Here is a 19896-nt window from a genome sequence, read left to right on the forward strand (position 1 = left end):
AAACCTTCCTTTAAAACTGAGATGGTATTTTTATTAATGGAAAAGTCTAAATTAATGGCTTAATGTGTTTCTTCAGTCTTATTTACAATATTAATTGGTGAAAAGTTCCCCATTGACTCTCCTACTGAGTCTATTCCAAGGTGTTGCTGAGATTAATTGTTTCATTCACCAACAATGGTGGGTTCTGTTTGTTAAATAGGTTCAGAAGAAAAATTACAGACAGGAGAAGAAAAGGGCCAGCAAGGAGATGCTCAGTGCTTTGAAGGATCCTTCTGTGGTTGTGATGGAGGATTGGCTGAAGGTAGGCTACACAAGATGTGGTTGTGCGAATCCAAGACAAAAGTTTCATCTGGCAGACAATGGCAATCACTGGCTGTAGTTGGGAATTTGAGACAGCTTTTGATGTAATGACCCACAGGAGCTTGATCCACAAAATTAAGTTGAATTTTGCAGGCAGCATGGCCAATTCCTAGTCCCTTATGTGCACAAAACCTGTCAGAGGCCATGATGTGAATGCTCCATCTGTGGCCCCTACACTTCTGCCACTCCCATGGCCTTTCGTGCATTGTGGGAGTAATGTTTTCTTAGAATTTTGCTTCTGTTTTATTGCAGTTCATTTCAATAGTATCTCCGCAGGGCCTGAGACACACAAAGGGTAAGTTGGTGCGCAATACAGCAACTCAATTCGTGTAATATAAAAAATGAGCCACTCTTAACTGATCGTTGAAAAAATGCATATTAATTTCAACTGAGTCAAATAACCAGGTGAAGGCAGTGTCAAATATGTATTTACTGCATGTCCTCTTGCAGCATTGCCCCTTTGGTATTGCGCACACAGACTAATTGCTCCACCTCTGCAGTCAGTAGTTCCATGCACTGTTTGTTTAATGAATGTGCTTCAAAATGAGATTCTCAGTTTTGTTGTGTTGATTAACCCACAAACTTGATTTGCAGATCCGAGGCACTTTGAAGAGCTGGACCAAATTCTGGTGTGTGCTCAAACCTGGTCTTCTGTTAATTTACAAAACACCCAACAATGGCCAGTGGGTGGGGACCATCCTTCTCAACACCTGCGAGCTCATTGAAAGACCCTCCAAAAAGGATGGCTTCTGTTTCAAACTATTCCATCCTCTGGATCAATCCATCTGGGCAGTAAAGGTAGTATTTTTCCAGTGTGCCACAGATTCAGGGCCTCTCTTGAAAGAGAATGGAAAGAGGAGTGGATATTTTAGTGCCACAGAACTAATTAAAACCCCAAAAATCTACAGTCCCTATAGAAAGGTTCCACAGTTTTGGATGCTGGAGTAAATTGGCATTCACTTGTGTTGTAAGAGGAAAAAAAAGTAAATAGTAGTACTGTTCATGTTGGCAAATGGGACTAGATTAATGTAGAATATTTCATCAGCATAGACGAGTTGTACTGAACGGTCTGTTTCCATGCTGTGCAGTTCTACGACTGTATGTAACCACTTGGTTTGCGATATTGCAGTCCTAAAAATGAAAGTGGGGCAGGACGTTTTTGACTCCTGTCCGTGAATTATGCAGAAGTCAGGTTGTTACATCAGCTGCCTTTAGAAGTGTAATGGGTTATAAAGGAAAAAGAACACATTGTTTCTGGTTAGATATTCCCTGCTCTACTTCCTCCCTGTAATCAGCCAATGGTAGAATGAAAAAAGATTAAAACCTTTTACACGATTTCTTAAAAAAAAGTTTTGAATCATTTATGGGAAAGAATAGGAAAAAAGAATTAAATTGATTCTTCTTTCTGAGAGAAAGCATGGGCAAGTGGAGTGTATTGTTTGATTCTTAAATTTGTTACAATTCTAGTTCCTTTCAGTTTAGTGCTGCTGAAAAGACTGAAGTATCAAGTAGTTAAATTGCTATACTTCACACGCCTTTGACCTGAAGCTCATACACACCTTAAACTGAAACTCAGCCTTCACCATCTAACATTGGCAGTATCCACCTTGTCTGATACACCTTAGAATAACTGGCATGATGCATTCACACATCCACCCCCACCCCAACATATCCATTGTTTACTGTTCATTTGGGGATTAGATCCATGACATGAACACAATTGCATTATTTTGCTCATGCTGCAATACTTGTGTAACAGTGTTGGTTCCCACTGCTGTGGAATCTACATGCTTACATTGAAAAGAAGAGTTAAACATGCCAGGACTGACAGCAGAGTGACAATATGTGCTTAGTTTTCTGAAATATCATAAATTCAAGTTTCTAGCACAGGACCTTTCCTGCAGTTTGGAGAAGATTTACAGCAAGCTACACTGAGGAAACTGCATTGATGCTGAGAAAGCTCAGGCTTCACCCTGTGGCTCAAATGATGTAACGATAGCTATTTACTTCGCAGCTTCAGCAAATAGCTGTGGGGAAACAGCTTGGATTTGGGTCCACTTGAAGCAGAAATGCTACTTCTTTCACTTTATGTATTGCTATTAATGTCAAGGTGGGCATTGGTAGTCTGACATGAGCCAACAATAAACAGTCCTGGATTCATGTGCCAGAATGAAGTTCAGCCAGTCTGTACAACTAGTCATTTCACTTTTTAAGAGCATATCCAACAGTCAGGCTAACATCTTTCCCAGATTGAATAGCAATTGGCTGCATGCGTTTTTTTAATAAAATGTACTATCAGTGTTGATGTAATGTCACTAGGTTAGTAACCCAAGATCCCAAGCGAATGTTCACCATGACAGGTAGTGAAATTTGAATTTGATTTTTTAAAAAGTCAGGAACATAAAATAAAAAAATTAGTTGAATGGGAGCCAGGTAGCCACTGTTGTTTGTTGTAAAATTCATCTGGTTTACTGTGACTGCAGAGCTACAACATTGTGGTTGCCTCTTTACTGCCCTCTGGGCATTTAGGGATGAGCAATAAATTTTGGTTTAGCCAGTGACACCTACATGAACAAAGTCAAATTGAATCTCCTCAGAAAAGCTTCATTTCGAGATAGTCATGTTCTAACATATCAGATGTCAGAGGAGGGTTTAGCCCCCACCTGCTTGTTCTAAAGAAAGGTTGACTGTCAAATGATGTTTGTGACCAACTGACAAAAATAGGTCAATTGATTCTCTTTCTGCAACATGGTTCATCCTTATATTAACTGTAGGCCTGTCTTTTCCAGGGTCCAAAAGGTGAGAATGTGGGATCAATAACACAGCCACTGCCCAGTAGTTACCTGATCTTCCGAGCTGCCTCTGAGTCAGATGGTGAGCTTATGTCTCGCATGTTTCTGTCTGTGAGATGGTGAGAATGAATTGAGACGGTATGCAGTAGAGTAGGATGGAAATGAGAGTTCTAAGTTACACTTTGAGAAAGAAACATTAGCATCACATGCTGTTCTGAGAGGTACTCCACAGTTGCACATTTTGCCCCCCCAAAAACTGGGATGCGTTAATTGAGAGGTGGGTTCTTAACTGCACAATGTCACAGCATTAAGTAGCTTTATGGAGCAAACATATTTTTGGATAAATCTTAAAATGAGCTTCATCCTCCTCCACAGCACCAATCATACCAGATCCAGCATTTTGTTTCTACCTTCAGTTGGTCTGCTAACTCTCTGTTTGGCCTTTGACAAAGATTTCACACAATTTACTGTTAGGTCTTCTACCTGTCAAAGTCTTAACAACATTCAAAGCCATTTTGAAATTCAAATTTGTTCAATAAATTTCACAGTAGCATTTATGTTTCACGTTCAGTACCTTTTATGAACAATTCATGGATCCCACTTAAATTCAACAAAGACGGGCCCCTACTTTGTTATGATGCTGGTCGGTCAAGCTATATGTCAGAACGTAACGAGTTGATTGACCATAAGTTTATTTTTGTTGTTGATTTGTCGTAGTGTTTAGTTATTGAACATGAACATGAGGCTACCAATGTTTGTTTAAGACATGAACACAAACTTATGACACAAAATAAAATACATCATTAAGCTTTCTACAAATGCAAGTAAAATTGAAAAAAAACATAAACTTCAACAGCAAAGATTTAGTCATCTTTCCAGAATATCCATTTAAGATATTTAGTCCCATAGAAATATTACTTGTGTCTGAAATCTTTTTAATTTCTTTAACTCCTTCGTCCTAGTCTTCCTCTTGGACTGCTGAAGCAGTTTTACAACTTCTTTCTATTTCTCATTATCTAAATTTCACTTTTTCACTTTTCAGCTGATTTTTGTGGAAATTTCTGTACAACTCTCACAACTTGGATACTTCCAAAACTAACTTGCCCTTGTGCCAGGGTGAAACTATTCTACTAAACGGATGAAACTATTCTACTGGGATGAAACTGAAACCTGAAACTGATAAACTGGACATAGTCATAAAGTCAGAGGAAGGGGAATGGCATGTTTTGATCAGGGATAGCGTTACAGCAGTACTTGGGGAGGAATACATCCAGGGAAGTTATTTGGGTGGAACTGAGAAATAAGAAAGGGGTGATCACCTTATTGGGATTTTATTATAACCCCACCTCCCCAAAAACCGAGAAACAAATTTGTAAGGAGGTCTCAGTTATCTATAAGAATAATGATGTGATAATGATAGGGGGTTTTAATAGTGTTAAGGGTTTAGATGGAGAGGAATTTGTAGGCAACACACATTCTGATTTCTTGCTGCCTGCTGCAGATATGTCTGTCTGTGCCTCTGACTACAGAATCTTCCGATCTCAATCAATTGCTTGGGACCTGAAATACCCCTCATTAAATTAGAACCAGTCTCTGTACCAGAAATTTGGCTGTTTTGCTATATTCCCCTGAGAGTCCATCATCCCCTACAATTTCCAAAACCGCATACTTGTTAGAGATGGGGATAGGCCATAGGAGACTCCTACACTACCTGCCTCCCTCTCCTCCCTTTGCTGGAAGTAACCCATCTACCTCACTGTATCTGTGGTTTTTCTCCCTTCCTACAATCACCTTTCATCACACCTAGCTCCTGTAAATTCCTTATTGCCTCCAACTGATCCATGTGATCTGATAGGATTCACAACCAAACACACTTGTTGCAGACATAATCATCAGTAACCTGGAAACTATCCCTTATCTCGCTCATCCAACAAGAAGAACACACTGCTAACGGTCATCTTTGCTCCTTAATCTACAGACCCAGAAAATAGCGCTGTCTTATTGCTCCAAAAAATTCTGCTCGTGGCTAACTTAGTAACTGTTTTATATTTTTAAACAGTACTCAATTTAAGCAAAACTAGCTGTGTCGCCTGATTTGTTTTTCTGTGTAGTCTTTCTGGCAGTGTAAACACTTTATCAATTAACATCACAGGTATTTGCAAGGCACTTAAATCACCTGCTCCTTAGAAATAATGGTTTAAGGTCAATTTACCAAATTACTTTCTGACTTTTTTTAAAAAGAAATACATTTGTAGAAATTAAAACAAAATGCATTTACTTCTCCTTTTAAATCTAAAATTCCCAAAGGTGTCTGCATCGCTGAAATTTTGCCTATTCCAAATTTGAGCACTTTCTTGAACTGCTGCTATCTGCATGGTAAAGGTACTCCCACAGTCCAGTGAGATGAGGGAATTCATGGATTTTAAGGCAGCAGAAAATTGAAGGGACAGCTATATATTTCCAAGTCAGGGTGGCGCATCACTTGAGGGATTTGCAAATACTAATGTTCTATGTGCCTGCAGCCTTTGTCATTCTGGGTGGTAGAGAGAGTAGATTCAGAGGTTGCTGTTGAAGAAGCCTTGGCAAGTTCCTGCAGAACATCTTGATTGTAAACATTGCAAACATCAAGTGCCACTGTGAAGGGAGTGAACCAGAGATTGCTGGAGAAACTCAGCAGGTCAGGGAGCATTCTCAAGGGAGAAAACAGAGTTAAAGATTAGAGTCCGGTGCCTCCTCATTGGGCATTACCAGACTTGAAATGTTAATTCTGGTTTCTCCCCACTTGAGGTTCTTTTCTTTTTAATCTTAGTAGAGGGAGTGAATGTTAATTGTGCTGGATGCAGTGCTAAAAACATGGGCAGCTTTGTCTTGTACTCATTCCAGTGACACTGTAAATACTAACACATAGGACATGCTTAAATATTGCAGAAAATAATGTCCAGAGTTTTACTTCCTTATTGTATACACCCCCATTTCCACACTATCCCCCACCTCTCACCCCCCCCCCCCCCCCCCATCCCCTTCATCAATAACAACACACAGATTGCATTTTAAATGAAATTAGTATTCCTGGCAGGAAAATAAAACTACTCTTGTTGAGCTCATAATAGAACATAGAACATAGAAGGATACAGCGCAGTACAGGCCCTTCGGCCCTCGATGTTGCGCCGACCGAATCCTACCTAACCTATACTAGCCCAATAACTTCCAAATGCCTATCCAATGCCCTCTTAAATGACCATAAAGAAGGAGAGTTCACCACTGATACGGGCAGGGCATTCCATGAACTCTCAACCCGCTGTGTGAAGAATCTACCCCTAACATCTGTCCTATACCTACCACCCCTTAATTTAAAGCTATGTCCCCTAGTAACACCTGACTCCATTAGCGGTAAAAGATTCTTAGTATCTACCCTATCTAAACCCCTAATCATCTTATACACTTCTATCAGATCTCCCCTAAACCTTCTCTTCTCCAATGAGAACAGCCCCAAGTGCCTCAGCCTTTCTTCATAAGATTTTCCTACCATTCCAGGCAACATCCTGGTAAACCTCCTCTGCACTCGTTCTAAAGCTTCCACATCCTTCCTATAGTATGGCGACCAAAACTGCACACAATACTCCAGATGAGGCCGCACCAGAGTCTTATACAACTGCAACATGACCTCAGGACTCCGGAACTCAATTCCTCTGCCAATAAAGCCCAGTACACCATATGCCTTCCTCACAGCACTATTTACCTGGGTGGCAACTTTCAGAGATCTGTGTACATGGACACCAAGATCCCTCTGCTCATCCACACTACCAAGTAGCCTACCATTAGCCCAGTAATCCATCATCTTGTTATTCCTACCAAAGTGAACGACTTCGCACTTAGCTACATTGAATTCCATTTGCCACATTTCCGCCCAGCTCTGCAACTTCTCTATATCCCGCTGTAACCTACCACTTCCTTCCTCACTATCCACAACTCCACCGACTTTTGTGTCATCCGCAAACTTGCTTACCCAGCTTTCAAGTCCTTCCTCTAGATCATTTATAAAGATAACAAAAAGCAATGGTCCCAAACAACAAAATATAGATGGAGATTACAAAGGTATTGGATGGGTCAAAACTAATAGGCAGGAAATAACAAATTCCTGATGAAGGGCTTATGCTCGAAACATCGAATTCCCTATTCCTGAGATGCTGCCTGGCCTGCTGTGCTTTGACCAGCAACACATTTTCAGGAAATAACAAATTATTGAACTGAATTTGAGTAAACAAAGTCATAAGACATTGCTCTGTCATCTCTCCCCATCCCACACTGCAGAGACCAGGAGATACACAGACTTTGACGTCGACTCTTGCATTTGACAGAGTCTGGGATGCTGTCCAGCATCCTAAAATCATCCAGGCTGGCCGATTTCAAGGTGCAAATTTATTTAGTTGCCATTGGGCCCAGACGTAATTTATAAGCCCAATAAACCTCTGCTGGCAATGGAGTAGACACAAGATGGCCAGAAGGTGGGGTGTGTGATGACTCCCCAGCAGGCTATAGCATCAGCATACCTGTACAGCCCAAAAGTTAAGATCATCATCTCCAAAGCAGTCTTCAGGTCACCATTGGCTACATCCACCATCTACTGTGCAGTGTGGAATGGTTGCAACCCTGAGCATATTAAGGCTGCATCTCTTATGTATTTGACCACCATGAAGATCCTGGAGCTGGCCAACAATGGAGTCCAAGTGAGGAAAATATCACCAATGCTCAGAGTGGCCTGTGCCCAAGCAAGCAATCCCAGGAAGGTTAAAAGACAACAGAAACAAAGATAGGATGGAGGGCTCTGTGATTCGATGAGTTCAGCAGCAACATGGCAAAAGCCAATCTATGAATAGAGGAGCAGCTTCTCCCAGGTTCTGTTGATTGCACTTGCTGATCCTCCAGTTCAAATACACATGGTGACCTTCCTTGAATTGGGTATCCTTATAATTTTTGAGACTATTTGGGAGGCTTTTAACCTGAACTTGCCTGCCACCCTGAGCTATTCTGAAGTCTGACTATCCTTTCTCGACGGTTCTGCTGGTTCCTAAATTATCATGTGGCTTATCTGACATTTGTTAAGAGATAAATAGAAATTACATCCAACTAAATATTGTGAAGACTAAAGCCATTGTTTTGAGTTCTGGCTACAAATACTGTTTCCTAGCTTCTGGTACCAGCCCTGTTTCTGGCAGCTATCTGAGACTAAAGCCAGTCTTCTCCGAACCGTGATGTCACGTTTGCCCGAAGATGAGCTTTGAACTTGATGCATGTGCCATCATTAAGACAGCCAGTTCCACCTCTGTTAAAATGATGCCTGGTCCTTGGTTTATGTTGGAACCCTCATTCGTGCCTTTTTTTAAAAAAAAGTGTCTCCTTGTAACTATTCCAACCCAGTCTGGCTGGTCAGCCACATCCTTTGCAAATCTGAAGTTATCTAAAACTTTGCCCATCTGCTAACTCAGACTAATCCTGATGTTCCTGACTGGCATTGGCTTCTAGTCAAGCAATTTATTCATTTTGAAACTCTCATCCCTGTTTTCGAACCTCCATGGCCTCATCCCTCCCCATCTCTACCAGACCCACAAACCTCATTAGATTCTTCCAGCTGCTTGCATGTTCTGTATTCTAGCTGCTCCATTATTGACTATGCATTCAGTTGCTTGGGCCAGAAATCCCTACCTGCACCACTCCACCATTTTACTTCAATTTCCTCCTTTAAGACACTCCTTAAACTACCCTTTTGACCAAAGTTTTGATCATCCGAACCAAAATCCAATCATCAGTCTCCGTTCCAGACTCTGCTTTCCAATGTTTTCATGAGCATCTCAGGAGGCTTCATTACATTAATGGCACTCAAGAAATACACTCAACATGCTCACTTAAAAGTTGAAATCATGTAAAAGTTATGCCCACAAGTTTTGGCTGAAATAACTATCATTTTTCATATGTCTTGTTTAAAAGTTAACCTTCATTTTTTCAGAGATAAAATTAATCATTCCTTACCAATAATTACTGCAGTTCGTTAACATAAAGGCACATGCAAGAAACTTTAGATTTCCCCTCCAATTCTAGCAGTGGTCTCCCAGAGTAACAGATACTAAGTGATCTTTTGAGAAATTATCATATGTATATCGCTCGTTTTAAACTGGTAAGAAAGGGTTTGAGCATCAGCAAAGTATTCGGTTCTGCAAGTGAGAATATATCAGATGCTAGTATCTCAGAAGTAAAGAAAGATCATATTTTGTAATTCAAGACCAGCACTAGATGGTGCATAAAATTCGTGAAAAGGCAGATATATAATACTGACAGAAAACAAACATTTCTGTCACCTGAACTCCAGAATAAGCTGCTCGGATACAGTGGATTCGTCATCTGGCATAGAGAGTATAGTGGGTATCGATTTGGAAATGTGAATGTAACACTGATGCCAAGAAACAAGACCATTATTATTGTGAGAAGCTTTGACCCTGTGTCATAAGGAAGGATGTGCTGGCCTCAGGAGGTCCAGTGGATGCTCACAAGAATGATCCCGGGAATGAAGGGCTTGTTGTTTTGAGGAGCAGTTGAGGATATTGTGTCTGTATGCACTAGAGTTCAGAAGGTTGAGGGGGCAATCTCATTGAAACTTAGAGAATACTGAGAGGCTTGGATAGAATGGATGTGGAGAAAATGATTCCACAAGTAGGAGAGACAAGGACCTGAGAGCACAGCCGCCGAGTGAAGGGATGACCATTTCAAACTGAGATGAGGAATTTCTTCAGCCAGTGGATAGTGACTCTGTGGAACTCATTACTGCTGAAGGGTGTAGAGGTCAACTCATTGAGTATTTTTATGACAAAGATAGATAGGCTCTTGATTATTAAGAGGATCAAAGGTTAAAGGGAGAACACAGGAGATTGGGGTTGAGAAACGTATCAGCCATGATCGAAAAGCAGCGCAGACTCAGATGGACTGAGTGGCCTATTTTTGCTCCACCTCTTAGTCTTATGAAGGTTGGCAAAAGAAACATCCTTATAAAAGACCACAGGCCACAAGAAGACGCAGCTCATTGAAACATTATGTAGAGGGTGGGCACAAAAGTAAAACTGACAGTGCTATTCAGACAGTGTCAATCCCTTGAAAACATTGTCCATGTGAAAGTTCACACTTTTTTTGTTTTTTGCAGAAGTAATTGGTCTCAGAAATTTGACTCCAAGACAATACATACGGTAGATTTATGCCACGGAGCACCAGACTTGTTGTATTCTTGATCTCCACTTCCAGTTTTATGTCAGATCTACGTTTCTCTGTTTCTTCTTGACTGATACTTGAAAAGCCTGATGTATATTCTGATTCATGCTGTTGCATTTATATGGTGTTTACTACTTGGTTTATTTCTGACTTTCTCTTTTATCTCCCCTTAGGTCGATGTTGGATGGATGCTCTGGAATTAGCTCTGCGATGTTCGAGTCTTCTCAAACGCAGCACAGTTAAGGATGGTGATCTGAACAACTCAATGGATGCAACTCACTCAGGACTGTACAGTTTACTACGAAGCTTCAGTCCCACTCACCAGGAATGCTTCCAGTAGGTGCATAGGCACAGACTCATTTATTTTGGGGCTAGAATGTGAATATTTTACATGGAATGTAAAGTAAGTAGCTGAAGTTCACAAAGAATCACCAATGTGTATCTGCATTAAAGAGAGATAATGGCTCTGTGTAGCTTGAGGATAACTCCTTCACAAGCATGGGTATGGTAAGGAGATGGGTCGCTATGAACTAGTACATGAAGGCTAATTAGGGACAGGAAAGTAGTACTGACCCCTAAAGTTTTTCTGTTGATCACAGTCTGAGATACAGCAAGACCAGTTGTTAGTGTCAGTAATCAGTACAGGCTGCATAGTTTCATAGTAACAGAAGCAGGAGTAGGCCATTTGGCCCAGTGACCCTGCTCTGCCATTCATTAGGATCATGACTGATCCATCCATCATCTCAATTCCTCCTACCTGCATTGTCCCCATAACCCTTAATTCCCATACCATGCAAAAACCCATCCAACTGTGTCTTTGAATATATTTAATGAAGCTGCCTCTACTGCTTCCTTGGGCAGAGAATTCCATAGATTCAATACTCTCTGGGAAAAGCACTTCCTCCTCATCTTTGTCCTAAATCATCATCTAATATTGAGGCCATGTCCCCTAGTCTTAGTCTCACCCACCAGTGAAAACAACTTTTCTGCCTCTACCTTATCTATTCCTGTATATAAGATTTCTCCCCCCACCCCCCCCCCCCCCCCCCCCCCCACCCCACCTCACCTCATTCTGTTAAATTCGAGCGAGTACAACCCCAGATGGCTCAAACTCTCCTCTTAGGGTAACCCCTTCATCTCCAGAATCAACCTGGTGCATTTCCTCTGCACTGCCCCCAAAGTTAGTGTACCCTTCCTCAAGTAAGGAAACCAGAACTATGCACAATGCTCCAGGCGCAGCCTCACCAACACCTTGCACAATTGCAGCAGAACCTCCCTGCTCTTAAATTTAATCCCTATAGCAATGAAAGCCAATATTCCGTTTGCCTCCTTGATTACCTGTTGCACCCGCAAAGCAACTCTTAGCGATTCATGTATAAGCACTCCTAAATTCTCTACACAACAGTATGCTACAATCTGTCACCATTTAAATAATACGCTGACCTTTATTTTTTACTTCCAAAGTGGATAACCTCACATTTATCAACATTGTACTCCATCTGCCAGCCCCTTACCCACTCACTTAGCCAATCTAAATCTGTCTACAGACCCTCCACCTCCTCTGCATGGATTGCCTTTCCACTCGATTTAGTATCAACCGCAAACTTGGATACAGTAAACTCTGTCACCTTTTCCAGATCATTTATATATATCATGAACAGTTGTAGGCCCAACACTGATCCCTGCAGCAACCCATTCACCATTGATCTCCACAGAAAAATGGTTAATGGTAAAATATTCACAGTAATGAGTGGAACAATACGAAGTACTGCTGATGTGCAGCATGTGTGTTTAGCATTGGAGATTACGTTCCAACTGGTGGTATTGCAAACTATAGCCAGTCTCAACAATGTAGTTGGACATCTCAACATTATCATGTAAGTGCCCTCACATAACTAAATATCTGCTACTGGAAATGAGCATTGCGGGTACATCGAACAAACAGAGACCAAAGTTGAATGCCACAGTTCCAGACTGGAATGAAGCACTATAGGATGTGAAAGGAAGAAACTGGTAAAACAATGTATAGGGTGAGGGTGGGAGGGTAAGCTCAGGGCAAAATGAGAACATTGACTTCTAACTCAAGGTGCATAGACCTCATGGACTTCATTATCTCCAAGAATGTGACCATCCATGCAAAGACTTCAATAACCACAATTAATTTACTCCATCTCTACTCCTGTGTGTCTGATTATCTCACCCCATTCCGTCATTCATTCATAGAATTCACAGAATCCCTACAGTGTGGAAACCGGCTATTTGGTCCAATAAGTCCACACCGAACCTCCGAAGAGTAACCCACCCACACCCATTCCGTAATGCTGTGGGAGGAAACCAGAGCACCCGGGGAAACCAATGTAGACACAGGGAGAATGTGCAAACTCCACACAGACAGTCCCCTGAGTCCCTGGTGCTGTGAGGCAGCTTTGCTAACCACTGGGCCACTGTGCTACCCCAATCCTTAGCCAGTCTGCAATTATTCCTCCTCCTGCAGTGTTCCTAACGTATGCGATCTGTGACTCGTCAACTGCCTTTCTTGACTTTTGTTCCTAAAATATTCATAATGACTTCAATACAGGCAAAGTCCAGCTCTTTTCCAAAGTACCATTATTGCATTCCTGTGCCTACCCTTGACCCATATTGTCCTCTATCATTATTGAGCTATCTCCTTGATTATGTTGCTTCCCATTTTCGTTTGCACCTCTCCAAGTCATTGTTCTGCTTTTCCAGGAATGAGGCAGTCCCAATTAAATTCACAAACAATATTCTGTGTGATTGTAACCACAGAGAACTCTTTCATCCCCCACGCCCCCACCTTGCATTTCGCATGGTTATGGAGATCTTTCTGCTGTACTGCTTCATTAGCTGCATAGGAGTGCCCTTTCAAGGTTCAATTTTTGCCTCCTGTGAACAGCTAATCATCTCCACGAGATTCCTTTTCCTCCTGTTTCCATATCTCTAAGGTTTCCCTAGGTTCAGACTTGCTCCCCTCTACTTTCTCATTTACTTGTTTTCCCTAGATGACATCATCCACAATCATGAAGTTAGCTTCTATATGCATAATAGTATCATAAAATCAGTTTTTAAGAATAAGACTGAAAGCATGGCATTGCAAATAGGTCAGCATAAGTCAAACGCAGAAATAATGGGTTGAATGACCCGACACTGCTGTAAATTTCAGTGATTCTATAATTGGACTGCCCTTGACTTTATAGCTACTGCCGCAGTTCAACAGCAGGCAACCAGAAATTATTTTTTATCTACTCCACAAACAATTGACCACATTGGTACTCTTGGGCTGTGTGAACTATAATTGTCTTATTTAATACTGAGATGAGCTTTGAATACTATGTTCTATCCATTAATATGTATATCATTACCAGCTTATTTTCACCCCAACATTAGCAGTATATCCTGTCATCTCTAGACTTTGTTTCCTTGTAATCTTCCTGTCAGTCTCTCCTCTTTCATTCTCCAATATGCCCATTTATCTAAAATAGTTCAACTTTGATCTTTTGCCTATCCAAAGCCACCCTTGCCCATCCCTCTGTCCTCAATGATCAACGCAAACTGCAAACAAATTTGCATTCTTGTTCAAGCTCACCAAAGCCTTGTTCTGTGCAACCTATATTAGCTTCAAATTCTTTATCTATCCTACCACCTCCATACACCCCCCCCCCCCCCCCCCCCCCACAACCCTACCATCTTGTTGGCCCTTGTGCACTTCCTTGTTCTACCTGGCAGATGTTACCTTTGCTGCACCCTGTGAAACTGTCACGTTGAGCACCACATTTTCTGCTGCCCTTTTTGAATTAAAGCACTTCCTTGAATCCCACTTGGGTAATTTAACAACTCATTTGGTTCCGATTGTTTTTCTTAGTCTGCTGTCTTACGTTTTCTTCTCTGTCTTAAGTTCAAGCGACGCTGAATTGGCGAACCACGTTCAGTACAAAGATGTTGACATGTACTCTGACAAATCTGACCGAGAGAATGATCCTCACCATGATGGGCTGGAAAATGACACGATTGACAAGAGCAGCAGGAGTGAGGAAAGTGACACAGACCTGTCCGAAATCCAGGGGGAGATGAGTAGGAAGGACCCGCCAGAGACGACTTACATAGTAGAAGATTCAGAGGACTTTGGAGAAGTAAGAACTGTACAACAGACTCTTTGCATCACTTGGTAACGGGGTTCAAACATTGCTTTTTTTTGTGACTGAGAGCAAGTGTTTGTGCAGGTCAGATTCTCGTTTGGGTGAGATTTGACTGAGACACTGCAAACAAAGACTGAGAAGACAACTTTGGGAAGTGATATGAACTGAAAGCTGCGCTGTTTAGAAAGCTGCTTGAATATTGGGTATAAAGTTTGATAGATTTTAAAATTGAATCCATGCCGTGGATTCTCTTAACTTTGTCTTATTGGCTCTGAAGGAAAGGCCTATAGGTCTTTGATTGAAAGATGTTTTCTTTCCTTTTGGCCTGTAGATTGGTGAAACAACTCAGGCTGAAACTGTGACCGAAGAAAACAAGAGTTTGATGTGGACGGTGTTGAAGCAACTTCGACCTGGAATGGATCTATCTCGTGTCGTATTACCAACATTTATCCTGGAGCCTCGATCATTCCTGGACAAATTGTCTGACTACTACTACCACGCTGACCTACTGTCTCAGTAAGTGATGAGTTTTTTTTTCTGCCCAGTTAGCTCATGTGTTAGAGCATGGTGCTGAAAATATAATTCCCAGGTCAGTACCAGCCACGGAGTGTCCTCTGTTCTGCATAATGTTTCAGTCTCCCTTATACTCAGTGGTACCAGAGGACTGGAGAATGGCAAACATTACTTGTTCAATAAGAGTGTAAAGATAAAGCGTATCAATTACGTCCTCCAAAGTGCCCACTGGTGGTGGAAGATCTGAAGTGTACCAGTCCACACCACATGTTCCCACTCCAGGGCAGTCCAGATGCAATCATGATCACAGAAGAGTGGTAGGCAGTATCCCCTCCATGACCCACTGCCTGTCCCTGCTAGTGACCAGGTTAAGGAGCAGACCCATGAGGAGGTACTTTGACACATCCACCCTCCTCTGCACTGGAGTAAAGGTTCAGAAGCATCAGACTGAAATACAACCAAAAACTTAGGGGAAGTCCCTCGAAACATCAAGACTGTGGCTACGATAATCCATATACACATGGAGCACAAACTCCTCAAGATTAGAAACATTAAAGACATCCTGGGAGTCCATGAGCCACCTATGGCATGGGATAGCAATATGCAATATCCTCCTCCAACCACCTGTGGTAAAGTGGAAGATTCCCACATCGAGAGCATCATCTCGTGGGCTCCTCCAAATGTCGGGTATGACCAAACCACTGACAAGAGAGCAAGGAAGTGGGAAGTGTGCAACAGTAACCACTACAGAAATTTCTGCGTGACAACTCAAATTGTGCAGCTATATTCCTGAGAGAGGTTTTCGGATGTGGATAAACTTATTTTCAAAAGGAGTTTGTCAGGATGCTTCATTTGCAGGTGGTATATTTAATGAGTACCTTTCTCCCCTGTGAGACAGATGTTTGGCTAGTTTGCTGGGCAGCAGGTGGTGAGCAGTGGTCCGGATCTCTCTGGAGGAGATTGTCTATTATTAAAGACATTATAGATGAAAACGAATACATGTGGTACAAGTGAAAGCCAGGAATGAGATTTGAACACTCCCTCAAAAGAGACTAGAATTCAACAGGCTTTAGCAAGGAAGACACTCCTTCAGTTTGGCACTTTAGACCATTTGGCCAGTCTGGCAAGTTGCCAGAGGTCACACTTCAAACAGGAAAGCAGTGCTGGTACTGCATTGGAGCATGGATGTTCAATCTGTTCAGCAGTGTTATGATGCAGGTAGAATTGAACCCTGGCCTTCTAGCTCATAGGTGGTGACACTGTGCTACAACAGCCCTTGTCTCATGTTCAGTTGGAGCTCTGACCAGAGAGTGAGTTTAAGCCCACGACCTTCTGACTCTAAAAGTAGGCTGCTACTAATTGAGCCACCGCTGTGCTATCAGTCCTTAAGTAAACAAATGTCCATCACTGGTGTAGTTTTAACTCCGTAATCAAGCAACCAAGTAATAAATTAACAGAGGCAGACCTTAGTAAAATCTCATATAGTGCTGATTGTGGTATGAGAGTACTTCATCTGCAGTGGGGAGGGAGCAGTTAACCTGTCATGCTACCTGACCTAAGTGTTTATTGAACGGAATGGAATTTGAATGAAGTTTACAACATGACAACAGATAGAGTTATACTTCAAACCCACCCCTCCATATCATTTATTTCATCTCACCGTCACCTTTTATTCATTACTTCCTTGTTAGCAAATGAAAATACATTTAAGAAAAAATTACATAAGTTATTTCTTTCAACCACTTCATATGATAGTAAGGTTTACATTCAGGTTGTGGATGCTGGGGGAAGCCATTGCAAAAGTATACACTGGACAACGAGAGAGAGATTAGTGACTCCCAACTCTGACAGTAGTCCATGAGTCACTGGGTATCATTGGTCAGTGTTCAGGAGGAAAAGGGAGTGTCAACAAATTAGTGGAGATGAGCTCCAAATGGAGCCAGTAAATAAGTGAATTCACAGCAAAGCAAAAAAAGGACTGAAATCTTCAAATAATTCATCAATGAATCATGCAACCATTCCAGCTGGATGGTTTGATTTATATTTTAGTACAACTTCCTGACTTTTGCATACTCTATCTTTATTCACAGATTGCCATATGCTTCATTATCTGTGATGTATGACAGCTTGCAGTCATTCCAAGTACATTATGTAAACCTGCTTTTGATTAATTAAACTTGTGAATCCTCAGTGACACATTTTAAGAATTGTGCAGTAACATAAGGAGTAACTTGTCTCATGGTGTAAGCAAATGAAAGATCTTGAAATCATTAAACTTTTGTCTCCTTTTTTACATTTTTGGTGAAAATTCATTGGACAGAATCTTGTTTGAGTCTGAGCGACATGGACTATTGAGAGATTTGTGGCAGAAACTGATGAGAAGTCTGGTCAGACCGATCTCAACATCAGGAGCTACATCTTATCACAAGCAGTGCATTTAATTTCTCGCTTGTTAAACACCTTAATAATGACTTAATTCACTGCATTTATATTCAGCTTTCTATCATAACAAATCTGCCAAACAAGCTGTGTGAGAATGTAGAAATCAGAGCAGGAACTTGGTGGAATAAACTCAGCACCTGTTCTGAGGGACCTCCATGTTCGATATGAACAAATAGCATCTCAAGGTATGACCCATAGGGACCAGCTGCAGCCCTCATCCCCAGTCATTGACATCTGGCATTTGTCAACCTGGTGACCAAGAGCAGTCCAATGGTTTCCATTGCCAGCTGTGTTCCTGCTCTCACTTTCACTGTCTAGATGTGAAGTGCTACCAGAAAATGATGGGGACATTGCTCAGGGTGGGCAGAGTCGCTGTCGGTTCGTTGATTGAAAGTACAAGACCATGTTTGCTGCATGCTAGGACATTGAAAGAACAAGCACGTGATGTAGTTATTTATAAAGTTCATCTACATATAATTTGCAATTACTTCGTTGTCCTTTTGCACTGCATGCAGAGCGAAGGTGCTGGGGGTCAGATACTGATCAGATGTGAATTATGACATGCCTTTGGTGTTTGCAAAATGAAATCAGCCATTTTAATCATTGTGAAGTTATCAGCAATGATGTTACAAAAGACGAATGCTGGCCAAAGGTGAAACATCATTTGTGTAACTTTCAGGAACGCTGTGTGAACAACCACACCATCACTTCATGTAAGTGTAATGGTGGTCTGTATTGAGTGCAATGAGAAGTTGAAAGGTTGATCTGGGTCTGGGATAGGAAAGGTGCCGGAATTGCTTCAGGAACTCACTTGTCAACGATGTGATGCTCACTCAGCCAAGGAAGCATCTTCGTCCTGTTAGATGGATGGATGATGCAATCATGTCCCTCATTACTAGGTGCAGAGTGGAGAAGTGTGCTAGACCACATCTGCAGGGTATGCTTCAGATATCCAAGAATCTCTTTTCTACCTTACATTTCCACCGAGAGCCCTGTCAATGGTGTGGGTGCAAATGCAGGAGGAACAGGATTGATAGCAAGGTCTGGAGCAATAGCAGGATGCTGTGGAGGACAAGGAGCACCTGCATCAGCAACAGTGACCTAGAGGATGTATGAAGTCTGCAGGAGGCTCAGAGGTATTCAACCCTGACTCCATTTCTTGTGGATGAGGGAGGCACAGTGCGTCCTAGCATGTGTATGCCCTGGGAAGCTGAACTATGGTGAATCCTGGAGCAGCCTGGGACCTGCAGGAATGGGAAGCCATTCTCCCAGGCCTGTGAAAGTAACAGCTACACTGGATTTCTATGCAACTGGCTCCATCCAGGGAGCTGTGTGGGATCTCTCAGCCATGCTCCCACAATTCATCAGAGTAGCGACTGATAGCATTATAGAACGTCACGATGCCAGTTTATTCCATTCCTCCCCCATGATGAAGTCCTTGCTGCAGTCTCGCCAGGAGAGTACAGAAACGTAGCTAGGTCCATTGAGCCACCACAACACCCACTAGATGATACTAAGAGAACCATATCACAATGCTATGAACTTTATCAACAGGAAAAGGTTCCATTCCATTAATGTCCAGATGATCTGTGACCACTGTTTGCACTTCCTGGAGATAACTATCCTGAGCAGCTGCCATTATTCCGACATCCTGGAGCACTCTGGTAACTGTGTGTTTGATGGTCCTGGGGTCTTGCAAAGCTGATTACTGCGGACAAGTGCTACTCATTGCAACCCTGGCTTATGACACCATTGCACAACATCTTGACTGATGCAGATGTAATTTTGTGTTCTTCGACCAGGCCCATAGTAGAGCAAATGATAGTTCTGCTGCTTGGATTGGTCCAGGGCAGAGTCTGCTGCGTCATCTTAACCTGTTATCCTCTACATGATTGGAGGCGATGTGTTGGATTACGAGGAACTGGGGAAATGGGAGCAGTCTTGCAACGAAGAGGACAAGGACATTAGTGAAAAGAAAACTGCTGTCATGGACAATAGCAGTCAGCTGCGAGAAGCACCTCGAGCCAGTCAGAACCCTTGTTGCCATTTTGGTTCCAATAAAGGAGGGCTGAGTGCACCAACCCACCGCTGACTGTAAAGCTGTCATTGGTTATTGTGCCACAATCTGGTTTGCATGGTGGGGGTGAACTTCAGCCTCAGTTGAATTTATTTGTGGTCACATTTTCATGTTTGGATTTGTTCAATTGCTCACATGCTTGTGATGTTCTCCTGTTGGAACAGTGAGAAGTTGTTGACATCTGCTAAAAGATCCTTAAGCCTGTTCCAGCATTGAAAGGCAACAGCATGGGCATTGGAGACTGGATTGTGCTGACATAGTGTGTTCATATGGGATATAGCCTTTAGACAGGTAGTGTATGTGG

General features: G+C 42.0%; 1 protein-coding gene across 3 annotated transcripts in view; it reads left to right on the forward strand.

The window, feature by feature from the left end:
• The window catches only part of LOC132824384 (oxysterol-binding protein-related protein 8-like), a 135379-nt gene that overhangs the window by 83383 nt on the left and 32100 nt on the right, over positions 1 to 19896 (forward strand). For all 3 annotated transcript variants that reach the window (XM_060838792.1, XM_060838795.1, XM_060838794.1), the window contains 6 exons: positions 200 to 301; positions 955 to 1158; positions 3150 to 3234; positions 10580 to 10742; positions 14320 to 14554; positions 14892 to 15076. In XM_060838792.1, the coding sequence (XP_060694775.1) occupies positions 200 to 301; positions 955 to 1158; positions 3150 to 3234; positions 10580 to 10742; positions 14320 to 14554; positions 14892 to 15076 (974 nt within the window). The remainder of the gene's footprint in view (positions 1 to 199; positions 302 to 954; positions 1159 to 3149; positions 3235 to 10579; positions 10743 to 14319; positions 14555 to 14891; positions 15077 to 19896) is intronic.

Source organism: Hemiscyllium ocellatum, chromosome 18, assembly GCF_020745735.1.
Source record: "Hemiscyllium ocellatum isolate sHemOce1 chromosome 18, sHemOce1.pat.X.cur, whole genome shotgun sequence".
Classification (NCBI taxonomy): domain Eukaryota; kingdom Metazoa; phylum Chordata; class Chondrichthyes; order Orectolobiformes; family Hemiscylliidae; genus Hemiscyllium; species Hemiscyllium ocellatum.